Source organism: Rhynchophorus ferrugineus, unplaced genomic scaffold (assembly GCF_030347505.1).
Source record: "Rhynchophorus ferrugineus isolate W39M unplaced genomic scaffold, kcgeb_rfMv2 rfM2, whole genome shotgun sequence".
NCBI lineage: Eukaryota > Metazoa > Arthropoda > Insecta > Coleoptera > Curculionidae > Rhynchophorus > Rhynchophorus ferrugineus.
Window position 1 is genome coordinate 9,639,509 of NW_027472581.1, and position 16,290 is coordinate 9,655,798.

At 29.1% G+C, this 16,290-nt stretch overlaps 1 protein-coding gene across 4 annotated transcripts in view; it reads right to left on the reverse strand.

The window, feature by feature from the left end:
- The window catches only part of Traf4 (TNF receptor associated factor 4), a 205,508-nt gene that overhangs the window by 19,138 nt on the left and 170,080 nt on the right, over positions 1 to 16,290 (reverse strand). The window contains exon 1 of one of the 4 annotated variants that reach the window (XM_076393887.1): positions 3,962 to 4,416. The exons of the other annotated variants lie outside the window; for them this stretch is intronic. Coding sequence (XP_076250002.1) covers positions 3,962 to 4,180 — 219 coding nt within the window. The 5' untranslated portion in view covers positions 4,181 to 4,416. Of the gene's footprint in view, positions 1 to 3,961; positions 4,417 to 16,290 lie in introns of those variants that run through there. 4 annotated transcript variants of the gene reach the window in all.

Consider the following 16,290-nt stretch of genomic DNA (forward strand, 5'->3'; position numbering starts at 1 on the left):
GTCCGTTGTTCAAGTCTATTCTTCGCACAGACTTGTCGTGGCTGGTCAAAACGCGGGATAATCAGAAAACAGCCGAAGAAATTCGTGATCTAGCTAATAATTAGTTATATGAATACAAATATCAAAGAACTATAAGTGTTTTAATGAATAAATTTATTGCAAACAGGTTCTTAGGTTAGAAAACCTTTTTGTAAAATGTTAAAATATATAAATATATAAAATTTAATATCTTATTAAGACACACTCTTCAACAACTACGTTAGGTTAAAGATAGTATACTTTTTTTATTCAGATTAATATTATTTCATTAATTAAATATTATTACTACATCTAATAGCTTTTGATCCTATTAAAATATATGCAAACCTTTACTGACGTCAGATTACAATTGTTTGATTTAAATATTGATTGAAAACTATTTCGAATATGTTTGTTGCCTAGCCTGACATTTGTCAAATATTTATAGGGGTTTTTTGGTGTGATATAATTTTCTAAAGGGGCTAATTGGCCATTTGACAAATTACCTTATCGAAAACTGTAGAAATATGTATAAATTGATTCCGACCAATACAAATTTATTTTACCTATTCTTTTGGCATTTCTTTTCGACATTGGAGAAACTCTGTTGACATGTATCTAAAGGAAAATCTTTTGAGAATCTTTAATTAATATATCAATATAATTAAACTTATAGACAATCGATTATTGTTTTTGTTCGTTGTATTCTTTAGTTGCCTATTGTTTTTTTCTTACTTAAAAATTCATACGACTATAGAGAACGATAGAATAATTCCTAAATAGTAGCCCAACCACAAAAACATTAGATCTGGCAACACCGTCTCCATTGCAACATAACAATTATCGGGGGACTCGAGAACATATTTCTTTAAATAATTATTGAAAAACGTTAAGGTCGATTCAGTTATATCCTGTTTCGTGGACGCACGTTATAATTATATTATATATATGTTATGTTATATTATAAATATATGCGGCATTCTGTTCGTTTTTTATCTACTTCGATCTGAAATACTAAAGCAAATTTAAAAAAAATATATCACTGAGGCTCGTAAGTGTGTGAGCGTACGATCGACATTTTTCAAATATTTTTCCTGTACGGTGTAGGACGACGAAATAAATTTATTTCAAATACGTAAACCACCAATGAACCACTACACACCTGCTTCGATTTATAGGATAGTAGGCGAATAAAATATTTTGTACGTTTCCATTTTGGTGTAAGAAACTATATGGTTATTCAAATTTATTCTAGTTCCGTTAGTTGTTATTTTCCTATAAGCTAACACTACTACTGGACATTATTTCATCCTTAAAAATATCTAGGATTCGTATCTTAGGTTACGTATTCTTAAAAATATTCTCTCTGGTAACTGTTACTGTCAAATATGATAGTATACATAACCTACGTCCGCTTGAATATCACAGTATATACCCATAATTCTAATTAATTACGTAATCTGTCAAAGAAGCCAAAAAACAGCCAACAGTACACTTATTTTGGAAATAATTGTTGTAATAATAATAATTTTATAAATAACTTGGCAATGGACAAATGAACAAAAACGTCAAAACAAGACAGAAAATAGAATTAAAATTAGAATTATTTGTTAAATGTTACTATATTAATGTAATAATAGATTAAATTCTTTAGATACTTTTTACTACAGATCCTATCTAGACAATATTTCCTCTACTAATTAGACATATAATCTATCTAAAATAGCAGTGAATTTGTATAATGTATTGCCTATTGCAGCCTGTAAATTCGTTTTAATACCAGACAATACTTTCTTTCTCATTTTATTCTAGTTAAAGAGATATAATGCTGTCTGATGTGTTCGAACATGTAACAGAATCAGCCTGCAAAAGTCGTTCAGTTGTCAAATGTCTGTAAAATTCTTCAAAACATTAATGACAATTGACTATTGACTTGAATATTGGCTCAGAATGTGACACTGAATGAATGATGCTGTCTGGATATGGAAACAACTAAAGGTGACTATAAAATTAATATAGGATAACTGTAGAAAATCACATTGTAGACTATGAAAGGTTTATGTACATAGATATGTGTGTGATGTTCAGAACATATATGAACATTTGCTTAAAATGTACAAAGAGATAATTATTCTAACTGTTTTGTAGATATGGCAAATGCATTAGAGAAAATGCAGCGATTAAACCTAAATTTATCAAGAAAGATGTACATAGTAACATTAGTAGTAACAGAAGAAACTAAGAAGAAATACAGTGATGTTAGAATTATTTGAAGACAGCAACGAAGGAAACAAGAACTAAACATAGAAATGTAAATATGTTCTCTAATGAAATTAGAATTAAATTAAAGGATTAAAACACATTATAACTGTAGTTTAAGACCTTCGATAATATTGTTGTATATTAAAGCTAAAATAAACTAAAAAGGGTAAACTGTCAAAGTTAAATGCGGTTAAATAAAGTGAGTTCACATATAATTGCCCACAGCAGAATAGATTTGAACGTTTTTTCAAATGTTTTAAATTTAAGCTAAAAACGTTTTAGAATTCGTCAGTTTAGAAAAGTTTCAAGTGAACCTAAGATTTTCAGTGTCTGTTAGAAATATATATATATACACATTGTTTTGCTAAATTGCCACGTTGTCTGAAAACCTCTAGAGAATTCGTGAAATGCCTTACAAGTATATCAAAAAATAAATCTAGTATAAGATTGTTATATGTTATTTTATTAATATTACACAGAAAGTTTTAAAATTTCATTGTCAAAATAATTTTAGAATTGTCTCATTAATTTAACGGAATTAATCTTTAGAAATTACGAGCTTTCCGAACTACACCTAACGTAACACTAAAATTCTCAAAGATACCAAATGTGAGGCGGCAATTACAGAATTCTTAAATTTCCGTGGCAACAAACAGAACGACCAGCTGTTTCAAGTGTGGGCAGATGGACGAGAACACCTTTAACACCAGAATTTCTGACCTTTTCTTTCGTGTAAATCTCGATTGGACTGTTCTCAATACGCATCGCCAACCTCACCTGTCGGTGATTCTTTGTTGGTGTGCAGTTCGCTATATTTAGAAGACGAACTCAATTGTTGGCGTTTGTCATGGAGGGATTGTCATTTTATTCTAAATAAAATGTTTTATTCATGTCCTAGGACACATTCTTATTTTTAACATCATTACTAACATTTTATTTTTAAAAAGATTCATTATTAAACCCATAAAATATTGCCGTCAAACAAAAAAAATCAAACCACTTATTTATCAACAAAAATAATCTAAGCCAAGGAGATGTGCAATTTCTAATAAAAATAACGATAATTATAAATTCTAAACAGAAAAAAAACTTCACTTTGATTTAAATTTCATTGGTCCTTTTTTATTTTAACTATGTTTACTTAATTGGCGTTTAATAACCGTAAAATTAATTTTTTTACGTAATTATCTTGAGTAATCTGAACCGATTGCTAAATCAGCTGCCCTCTGTAAAACCGGGCGAGTTACAGTAGGCGTTGAAAACAAAAAATTACCACTTTTACCTGTTATGTCATTAAAATTAATATTAATTTACTTATTACATTTATAACTAATACTCGATAAGTTAATGGGCTCAACAGATTAAACTACACGGCAGCGAAGCTAACTTTTTATCTGGACTATTCAGGTTAGTTAAACACAATAGTTTTATTCGTTGTCAATATTTGTCAATGTCATCATCGACAATATTTAAATATAATGAAAGAGATTAAGATTTGCGTTAAAATATTAGGTCAATATATCAGCTGTTATATATACCTAAATATACTGTGCTGTATATACTAAAAATATTTTTTTTGTAAGGGGTTTTTCTACACAGTAGATGTAGTTTCTTAAAATAAAAATATCTTGTACAGTCAATAAAACCAACTAGGAACTAATAATTCACTTGCAGAACTCACTTGATTAACTTCGGTTAAAGATGAGCAATTGTTGTTGTTCATCATGTTGTTAATTTCGTTGTTCTTGATGACCGGAGGTGATAACGAGCTGTTGCTCGGTGTAGGAGTGACCGTAGGGCTCACTTGGTGAATGTTGACGCTCTCTTTCGAGCTTTTGTTGGGCGATATCCTCGCTGGGAAACTGAGAGTCTTGGTCCACTGGGCCAAACTACGCACCATGATTACAACCACTAACTTTACTGTCACTGAATATTTGGAACGTAAAACTGGGACGCACCCCACGGAGAAAGATTAGCGGACAACGAAATATACACTACCGATCTGTACGGAATGCCGACTTGGTACTGTTTTGAATTCCTCGCTACCCATTCGGCCTTTCGATGGCCTTTCCCCCACTACGGCTCTCAGATCCCATTCAGAAACAGCTGTTCTCGGCGAGCCGCTGTGAACGATGTGCAAGTAATCGGCATGTTATTGCGCAGGGGGGAGTGGGGCGATATGTTAGCGCAGTCGGGGGGAACGTTGGGCGTATAGACGCCGAACGATTATCTTCTAACCATCTTTTTTTCAGTTTTTATGTTTCCTGTTATTATTCGATCGGCTAATGTTTGAAGTTTGATAAATATATATTAATATTTTTTACCATAGAATGCTATGCAGAGATCTTGAACTTGTGAGATGGGGAGCCGTCTCATAGTCATAGAGAACCTCAGGGAAGAATCATACTCTATGGTCATAATTTAGAAGTTAATTTGATTAAAAACGCTTTGAACATCGAATAAATGCCTTGTTATATTTGAAACATTCGGGTGATTTGAAGAGCAATGAAATATTCCAATGGTCTAACAAGTTTACTGTATAAAAATATATCCAGAATATAATGAAATAGTTATTACACAGTCCTGAATAATCCGAACCTCTTCTATATGCCTTAACTTCTGGTAAGGTGTTTAATACCACAGACACAGACAATATAAAAAACAAACAATGATTATTTGAAATTCCTTTTCTGCATGCTCTACATCTATGCCAATCTTTTATAAAGATATTATATTTGGATTACCTTAATAATGATATACAATAAATAGTAACTTGCAGTAACATAGAAAACAAAAGTGGTTAGTCGAGACATAATAACATATTATAGAGTGTAAGTGTTGCTATAATTCATTTTTACTTCTTTGCAATTTAAAAATATAATGTATTAACCTTTTGTTTCATATCATTTAAGTTTCTTTAATATGGTTACTTATAATTAACCAAATATTCATGATTTCTGGTTCACTGCCACAAAACATTGTCACCTTAGTTGAATGTTATGTTACCAATTAATCACTTGATGTAGAGAATTTTACTCAGAACTTCCTTGAATGAATTACTGGTTTCTTTTTGTACTTCCTGGGCACTCGAACATGCCTACAATGTGAGGATTAATACGATATATCATAAGAAAATTATCAATATTCATTTATTATATTGAACAAGAATTTATTGAGTGATTCAACGTTCGGAATATGTAAACCTTTTTGGAATATCATTTCTTCATGAAACACAAGTATAATATTTTTCAAACACATTTTCTTCAGCTTTGCTGCTTGGATGCTTAAAATATTTTCTTTTTTATACATTTTCTTTTTGGTTGTTGTCAATAATAACGACAAATCATCGAGTTTTCGTTTTAGCATGTTTCCATCATCAACAAATTGAGGTATTGGGGTCACAATCAGTTTGTTTAAAGCAAATAAATAACAAAACGAACAAAAACAAACAAGAACGGTCATCATCACATGTAAACAAAATGTAACAGCTGATTCTGGAGTGCAAGGCTGTCAAAACATTAACGCATCTCCAGAAAACAGTAGCGTGCCACTGTCACACATATAAATTGACTTTTGTAATTTGAATGGTCCAAATTATAGATGGCTGGACGTAAATTTATTTTGGAAAACTTGGTGGTAATTTGGAAAGAAAATTTGGTAATTCCATAATTTTATTTATATTATTTTAGTTATCAGATGTAATAAATTCAAAAGATTAAATCCTTAAGCCTTATTTAGAATAATGTTATACATTTTTATAGCACAATTTATATATATCGACTGAGATACATATATTGAGACGTATATGAATTTTTTAAAAAGAAATATTTTAGTTTTATACTAATATAAAAGGCAGTAATATTTAGAAATTTTTTTGAATAATTAATAACGGGACTGTCAGACGTATATAATTGGAGTTTTGAAATCTGAACGATCTAAATTATGGATAACCGTATATTAATATATTTTAGAAAACTTAGAAAAATTTTTATTTATATTATCTCAGTTATCAGGTATAATAAAATTAAGATTAATCCCTATGACTAAATAGAATTAGCCTTATTTAGAATAATATATTGTGAAGTATATGAATTTTCTTGAAAGAAATATTTTAATTTTGTAATAATATAAAATTTAATGAATGATTATTATATATACAGTATTGTTTAAAATATGATACCATCAAGACCGGTGGATACAAATTTATTTATACTACATTTTTAGTGAGTAAAATTATGATAATCTGCGATAATAAATTTATTAGAAATTTGTAGATTTGGAATAAAAACCGGGATATTTTTCCTTGTTATGTCAGTTTATAATTTATTTGTAAATTAGAAATATATTTCCGATTAATATTACTGATATTTCTAGTGTCAGTGTATAAACAAAACAATTACAACCGTAGTTGATATTTATGATGGTTGATGAGTAATAATTAAAAGTAAATCTTCGCAATATTCTCTCAATAAACTGCAATTACTGGCGCATCATTATTATGGTTATTTCCGACTAAATTTCCTACATTATCAAAGATTCGAACCCGTGCAAGACATTTAAGTTGTTAATTAAGTTTGCGGTGTGAAACGTAACGGTTTTTCGTAACCTTCAAAGCCGTCATGGAAGAAGGCATAAACATATGGGATTTTTATGTATACAAAGAAGTATGCGGACAGTGGTTTGGAAAGGGGTCGAAATTAATTGTAACCTTTTAGTTCGTAGACATATTTTCTTCCATTTCTGTTTTAAAATATATATTTATTTACAAAGTAATGCGGTAAAATATTTATCTAGGAAATTCAAGGTAATATTTTCATTTTTATAACAAAATTAGATAAACTGTATTTTTCAGTTTATTGTTTACATGCTTGAGTAATTTTGCAACAATAATAATTTTGTATACAATATTTACTTATTTTATTATGAAAGTTGATCACAGGAAATGATGAATGATATTCAGATATATACAGTAGATATGATGATACATGATATGATTCACCAGACGGCGTTAAATATATCGACAATAGGTCACGTTGTACTGTATGTTTGTCCTCTGATAAAATTCATAAAAAATATTATCGCATTATAAATAAAAGTTAAAATTTATAGTAAATATAAATTTGTATTATATTTATTTAGGTAAATTTTTTAGTGCATCGCTTGGTATGGTCTTACTATATTACCTTTTAAATAGCATCGTTGGGTCTTTGTGCTACTGAGAAGCGTTCAAAGCGTGTGGCCGCTATTTTCTTCTATATGTGTGGATAGATTACTAGTTTTAGATATTACCCTAATAGAGGTAATATAAAAACATAGAAATGTATTCGATATCTTTGATTTAATAAAAATATTTTTCAACAATTAAAATATGATATGGGTTTTCCATTTTTAGTACAAAGCAATGCTCAGCTCCAGTGCCCTTTCTGGGGTCATTTAACCCACAGAAGGCACAATATACAAGATGAGATAAAATAAATTGTTCTGAAAAAACTGTTTTATTATCACTTTTTTAATGAAATTTATGTTTTTTTGCTTTTTCCAGGTTATGTCCTTAGTTATTTTAAAATATATTAAGTAGTATACAACATAAGAGTCCAGTTCTGGAGAATCCTGGCATGAGCACGACGACTTGAATTTGCAACGTTGCCAGTTGTTGAAAAATATACGTATATTTGAAGAATATAATATAAAGAGAATAAAGTATCTTGAACAAGGTAACCTAATTTTTTTTTGTTAAGACCCAAGTTAAAATGTTTTGGTATATTTTTTGCCCCGTATAATATGAAAAATGTTATATGGAGAATCTTTTATAAACAGCTTTCTTTTTAAAACAATTTTTTAAAATGAGAAAGTAAAACAACATGAAATTATTTATCAATATATAAACACCACAATAACAAACCGAAATTATAGCTTTTGCAAACTGTTCGTACAGTTGAAGAGTATAATATATATTCTGAAATTCACAAATTAACCTAAAATCTCGCTTAAACCGCAAGTTCAAATTTAACTAAGTTTGCTGCTGAATCATCTATGTCTATGAGTCAATAAATCTAGTATTGCCACTGCTTAGATAGCTTGGGTTTCAACCAATCCATTGAAATTTTACCAGCTAGTTTTACTGCAATCATATTTTTATCTAATTTTAGTAATTCTCACCTTTCACTATTTGATATGATCTTTTGAATTCGTGTTCAATTACCCTCAAATTTAAGTAGTAACATTTTTACCAAAATAGGAAACCCCAACCTTAAAAATGTTCAAGCGAGTCAAACTTCAATGTTTCTTTTTTCTTGGTTTTTCTCAATTTTAATGCTGTGGATGACCAACGAGCTGTAATTTTGATGAGATATAAATATATAATGAATTTGATATATAAATGAATAAATTTTGCGAAAATAAAGTAAAAATTGAATGTATACGCAACTGTATAGAATGTTTTTTTTGATAATATTCCCAAATCGATGATTTATCCATTACTGACTACCAATTATAATCAAATTATGAACAGTATAAGAACAAATAATCTATAAACAACAAAATTCTTAACCTCACAAAAAAGAACACCCACTAGTACCAGGGTTAAATCCAAAATGGCTGTTTTGGTTCGTCGGATTCTACCTCTCGATTGTTTGTAAATTGCAACATCGCAAAATCAGGCGGAAACTACCGAAGTTTACCGAATACCGGTTAGGATTCTCCGGTTAAAACGATGTTAAGCGAGTGAAAAAATAATCCACGGTTTTTAAGTTTAAGTACGTTATTAAAAAATATTTCAAAGTATGCTTGTTTTAATAAATAAATGCTCTTTCGGTACGAAAATCCCGATAGTTAGTTTCGATGCCAAAATTACGCGAAATGAAACTTAAAATATTTGTTTAAACACCCTGCAACGTTTATCTAACATTTGATGATTTTATGGTTTCTGGGAACAGATTTAACCATATACATATACATATATATACTTATATATATACATATATATATATATATATATATATATAATATATATGTCGAAAGAAAAAAGAACTAGGCGTAAAACATAAATATGCTCTCTAATGAAAGTAAAATACATTACTCAGATATACAATTGTTAATTAGGATTAGGCCTTGGGGGGATACCACTACATACAAAAACGCGTTTAGAACCCTACCGGTACTAGTGTGGAAAAAAGCTCAAAGTATATATAATAAAACAATTCTAACCTATAAATTATTGTGGCTGTAAAATTAATTGTAGTTTTAAATTCTTCGATAATAAATGCATTTGATGTACTATAATGTTAAAATAAATTATATTTAATAGAATATTTGTTCAATTATTTTATTTATATTGAAATTTTGTTATATGCCTAAATGTACTAAAACTCCGAGTAGCTGCGGCAACATTGCGACGTTTCCCGTGTCACTGCCATTGAATTTTGAATTGACTATATAAATCTATGAGATTATTTAGAATGTCAATAAAAATTTTATGTGGCAAGTTTCAAGAAAAACACATTATTTTGGATATCAAATATATTTCCCTTAGTAATAAAAATTAAATATTCGCCTATCCAAGTAGCCTTTCGACAGACCCATTGACAGGTGAAACGTTATAAATACAAATAGGTACGCACATTATTATTGTTTATTTTATGGAAGATGTCTATTTTATATTTTTATATGGTTATAAAATATATTTTTCTCAATAACTTTCAATCACAATTGCATTTATTCGAAAACTAAATATTGGGGTATCGGAGTAGCCTTTGGGACTGACGTATTCATAAAAATCTTTTGTTCGATATGTCGAAACGCTTAATTGCAAACAGGTACGAACGCTTTTATTTCATGTTTTCTCCTGTCCGGACTCGTGTAACACAAACCAGAATGGTATCCTTTCGATAGCGGACACCGGCGTACCGTTCGCTTGTCTTTACACAAAGGAAAATGAGGAGTAAACAGATGGCGAATGGATTGAACTGGCGGTAATTCGTAGGTAATACACAAACCGTATGATTTATTCTGTATTTTGATATGTTTTGTTCCATTTTTGAATTTAAAATAAATTAATTAGTGGTTATGTTGTTCGTTTTTTATGCTAATAAAGTACGTCTGTTTTTTTGTTGGATTAAATTAAGATTTTTATATAAGCAGAATTGTTAAATATTTTGGGTAGAATGAAAGAAAATTTACACAGGTCGAACAGTTATCCATGTTTTTAATTGTGTTTTGCTGAAGTGCTAGGTCGTTGCACGTATTTTGGCCAGCGATATTTATTAGTGAAAATACTAGTAGTGGCAATATCTATACGGTCTTATTAATTTACCACGATGCCATTTATAAGTGAATTATATTCGGTATTCGATAAACTTCGCTAGTTTCCGTCAGAGTTAGCGACGTTGCTATTTATAAACAATCGAGAGGTAGAATCCAAAGAACTACGATAGCCATTTTGGGTTTCATCCTGGTACTGGTGGGAGCTCTGTTTTGTAACGAATTTTGTTGTTCTTGTATTGCTCATATTTCAATTATAAATGGTAGGCAGTAATACAGAGCATACATATGAGGACATTCAATCCAGGTGCGAATCCATTTATTTATTTTAATTCGCAAATTGGATTCAAAGTTCAGATTGAAGTAAAACTACAGATAAATACGACTCGATATCCTTTATGTGAGCACATCTCATCAAAATTACAGCTCATTGATCATATAGTCCAATAGTAGTAAAATTGAACGAGAAAAACTGAGGTTTCGCTTGCTCGAAAAATTTTAAAGTTCCTGTTTTGATGAAATATTACTACGTCTAAATTTAAGTGCTATCAGGAATTTATAAAAGTGTATCAAAAGATGAGGCATAGGAGATAGAGACAGGATTAGTGTTTATTAATTTAAATTGCATTCCTTGCATTTATTGAATGAATTGACATAGGGGTTTTGCATGCTGTTTTTCATATCGAAGAGATTGAATGAGAAAACAATGAAGGTATTTTTTTAAGACCGTGAAAGATAGTCGATAGTCGCCAAACAGTCGAAACAGTCGATAGTTAAAAAACTAGCGACTCAAATGCACGGTTCGACTGTTTTTTTCAATTCGTGCTGTTAGACGAAGATGTACGAACCCTTTCCTGTATAAATTGTGAGAGAGGAAATGATAGAGATAATTGCTTGGAGCAGTTTATTTTATATGTTTATTTATATCTTCCAACGGTAGTATAAGCGAGATGGAGATGTACATATTCCTTCACGTACTAATACTAAAAATTAAACGAAAAGTATAATTAACATGCAATTAATAAATTCATTTTAAACGAAGTATAATTACTATTATATTTGAATCTTCTATGGATCTGTAAAAAGGAATGGAATTGATCTATGAAATGGAATAATACCCCACAAATGTTTTATCGTATGTTAATTGCTAGTTTTAAATAATATACTATAATAAATATAGACAATGCAATAGAACTTAAACAAAACCTAAAAACTAAAGATGTACAATAAACATAAATACTAAATAAAAATGAAATATATACCTAATCATAGAAGAAAAAAAATCATGACTGTTAAAAATGATTGCACAATAACTATTAGAGCTTTTTTAAATAAAGCAAATGCTTTATTTAATATATAAGGGAAATATTTTTTAACAAAAATTGAGAGAGTAATCGAAATATTACCTATTATTGCCATAAAAATAGTCAAAAGTATTTTACTATTTGCCATTCACAATTTTAATCTTTTTACCCTTTTACATTCACAATCTTGAAAAATATCGTTCCAAAATGCTGCCATATTAACATACAATATATTTTTATTTACAATTAAACTACCAAAAAAATCATAAAACTATATATATTATATATAAATCAATGTAAGCATAAAATGGGTACATTTTTGTCAAGGTCACGGCTAGGACGACAAAGCCAGAATGTTAAAAATCAGTTGAATGAAACTAGTAGAACACAAAAATAGTAACTACAAGTACACGACTGAAACAGACGATAGTAAGTAGTGAGAAAATCAGTCGGACTGAAAACAGTTGACTGAAACAGTTACTGGTAAAAAGCAGTAAAACCAGCGCAACCAAAAATAGCGACTGAAACAGTAGATAGTCAAAAGTAGTCAATTACTAAACAGTCGATAGTTCCCAACGCTACTAACAATTTAGTAAATTTGCTAATATAACTATAACTTTGGTTTCTTATTGTAATGTTTATATACTGATCAATAAATTATATTTGTTATCTTACATATTGTTTTATTTTCAGTTTTTTTCTTTCAAAATTATTTCAGGTAAAAATTGTACCAAAAAATCTTGAGTTTCATTAGAAATGTTATGCTAATTTGTAAATTCAAGATAATTTATTTTATTTTATATTCTTCTGATATACGTATAATTTACAAAAACAGGCAACATCACTCAACCAGGCCTTACTAGAATTAGACTTTTGTGTCTATATACAAATTGTCTATATAAGTGTCTATAAACAAACTAACCTAATTGTTAAATTTGTTGGTTTTGACATTTTTCTATATAAAATAATATTTTTTCAATTAGTATTATCGAGTTACTTAGTATATGCGGACGCTAATCTTGGAATGTTCGATATTCATTACTTTGTTGTTTGATTTGAAAAAAATCTACTGCCGAAGCACAACGAATCCGAAACACAGAATCAGAAATAACGTATAATAAAAATTTGATGTAAATTGAAAAAGAATTGAATAAACAAGAGGAAAACAGAATAAAAATGATATGGTTAAGAATGAAAAAGAATGAATAAGAATGGAAAAATGGAATAAGAATTTTTGTTCCTAAATATTTGGTACTGTAAATAGTACTGTTATTAGCCTCTATATTCGCCGGACATTGCTCCTTGCGACTTCTGTTCCGAAATAATCCTGAAACGCTGTCTTCTTAGAAACATGGATGAGATTGCTTTTTGCAATAAAAAATATAAAATAGTACTCTTGGTTTGAGGCTATAGAGTAAATATAGACAAAATCTTTTAATTCCCAGTTTATTAAAAAATATTAGATCGTCAAATTAATTTTTAACAATTTAAATTGATTCCTGAGACATATGCTACTTCATATTGAATAAAAATTAATACTCTGCTAATGAGTTGTTAATAAGAAGACTATTAGAGAATAAAAAAAGAACAAAACTAAATAAAATTAATTATACATAAAAACCTAGTGCTAATAGAATGTGAACGCATGAAGAACATGAACTACGTCCAAATTTTAAGATTTTTTAGTCTTCAATCAATACATTTAAACAATATAAAACAGGAAGGAATAATAATTTATCATTTTGGTACCTAACTTTATTTTTCTTTGTCTGTCTTTATTTGTCTTTTTCAAATGTGTATTTTAGAATTTTTTCTTCCAAAGTTGACACTAGCAAAAAACCTGTGAAATAAAAATAAGGCATTATTTTTTAAAAAGTATTAGGTTACGTCTATAACAAGCTTTAGTTTGTAGTTCAATTAATGATAATAGAAATGTGTAAGGGTCTGAACTATTCACAGGTAAAAAATTAGGTACCTCTCCGATTCCAATCGTTCAATCCCATATATTTTATTTATTAAATGAATTAAAAACATTATATTATATTAAATTTGAAGTGCAAATACATCTCAGAACGTTATTCAAGGTTTTTTTTATATATATACTATAAGAAGTAATAATTATTCCAGTGAATTTTTAATTGGAGTTAATACGTTTGTAATATTTTACTTTTTTATTTCGAAATGTCAATAAACCGTCTTATTATATTTATTAACGGTTTAACTACGTATGTCTAATGTTGAAATTACTTAAATTAGTGCGTTATATAATACATTGTTCCTACAATATATTAAAATTTTATTGTTATTTGCTCTTGAGATAAATGAGTATAAATAATAATAAATTATTACTAATGTTATATAGGATGGTTTTAATTGTTTTTAACGTTAGTTAATATTGAATGGAAAAATACATTCTAGAGGTTTTTTTGTTATACATAATTATTATAGAGAGAAAAAACCTAACACAAACACACCAGTTTGGGTTTATTAACAAGCATTCAACAATGGACGCCAGAATAATAGATGTTATTGAAAAAGCTTACGAAATTAAAAAAGTATGCTCAGCTATATTCTTAGATGTAGCAGAAGCCTTCGATAAGTTTTGGCATGAAGGCCTTGTTCATAAACTACAGAAAATGTTACCAAAACAACCCACCGAACTATTAAAATCGTACATTACAACCAGAATGTTTGAGTCAAACAAGAAGAAGCTTACTCTACAATAAAAGAAGCTACAGCAGGTGTACCACAAATAAATGTACTGGGGCCAATGTTTTATCTACTCTACACTTGTGTACATACACTTATGTACATTTTGTACATAAATTTACATTATATATTTATATTTATTGTTATAGATTATATTTATATTTAATTGAATTTTATTTAATAAATTTATTTCAGAAAAAAATTGTTTTTGTTATTTAAATTTCATTGGACAATTAAACATGACGTCAAGTCTGTCACGTGCCTGACATTACGAATGAGCCAATCAAATGTCTTTACAGTAATATATTTTTCTTGCAGGTGCCTATATTGGGGATTTAAACTGGCCAATCAAATTATTTGAATGGCCCATTATGGCGCCCTCTGGATGTTGGGCAAAACAAAACTTCGCGCCAGAGTCCCCTATTGAGCTGCATCTCTATTACTCTATGGACTTAATTAGTGAACTGTCACCATCAACGGAGACACGTTTTTTAATTTGAAATAATTATTTCATTTGTGATTTTTTTATATATAAAAAATGTTAAATATATTGGCCTATTGTAATTCATAACTGATAAAATTGTTGATTTTATTTTACTGGATTTTATGGTTCTCTAATTAAATCGGATTGAAATCTCTTTAAATAATTCTAATATAATTAAAATTAATGATACAAAACTAATATCAACGCATATTATTTAAGTTGACGTTATTATTTCCTAATGTCAAAATTTTCATATCTGTTAATCTGTTATTGATAGTTGTTATTGCGACTTAACGAATGAATATATAATTACTATATGGTCATTTACTTGAAACTGTCATCTGAGTAATATTCATGGTAATTCTCCAAACAACACTCAGCGTTTTTCTCCCATTCTAAAGCCATTTCTTAAAATTATGACTCACATGTCGGCACATTCTTAAACTTTTCGGAGTGTTTTAACCCCCGCCGTTACTAACAACTTAACAGAACTATCTTAAGGGTGGTCTGTGTTGTCTGACATTTACGGTCTATTTTTTTCATGGCGTTATTATTAACGCCATTAAATAAACGCCTACTTTGTATTTTTTTTAAGTTCTGTTTCGGATGAATATCAATATTGTGTTAACAAAGAGGAATATTGTGAATGGTTACGATTTCACGGTTTTAATAGGTTAATTTCTAAATTGTTGAATTATTTAGACCACCCGAACCACAGTAACCCTTGTGGCACCTAATAATTTTTACCAATTTTACCTGTTCTATTTCTCAAGGACGAAATAATTATCAACGTTCGTTCCACTCGCTCAATTATTTGATATATGATATAGGTCATCTGGTTGGAGGTCTGCTACTGTGACAATTCCTCCTTTTAGGGCAATAATCCATTGTATTCGTAACATTTCGTCTAGTTTTTAAGCTCAAGTATATCAGCATATTTTCAGTAGGTCTGTTTTTTTTGTCTGAGAATAGTATGAAGAGCTTCCTTATTTACAAATTGATATACTGTTGCACATTGTGTAAGATAATTACAGTGGCACAGTTGGAATTAATCGAATTAATTTGTTTTCGATGTGGAAAATTCTTTTTTTGAAATATTCGGTGATTGTATTTGTCAATTTAGAGGCCAATGTCCATTTGTCGATATATTTGGTTGTTTCTGACATGTCAAGTGGCATTCATAATTATCCTCAACATCATATTTGGAATACTTGCAGCTCTTTATTAGATATATAAGTATTTTAATTGAGACAA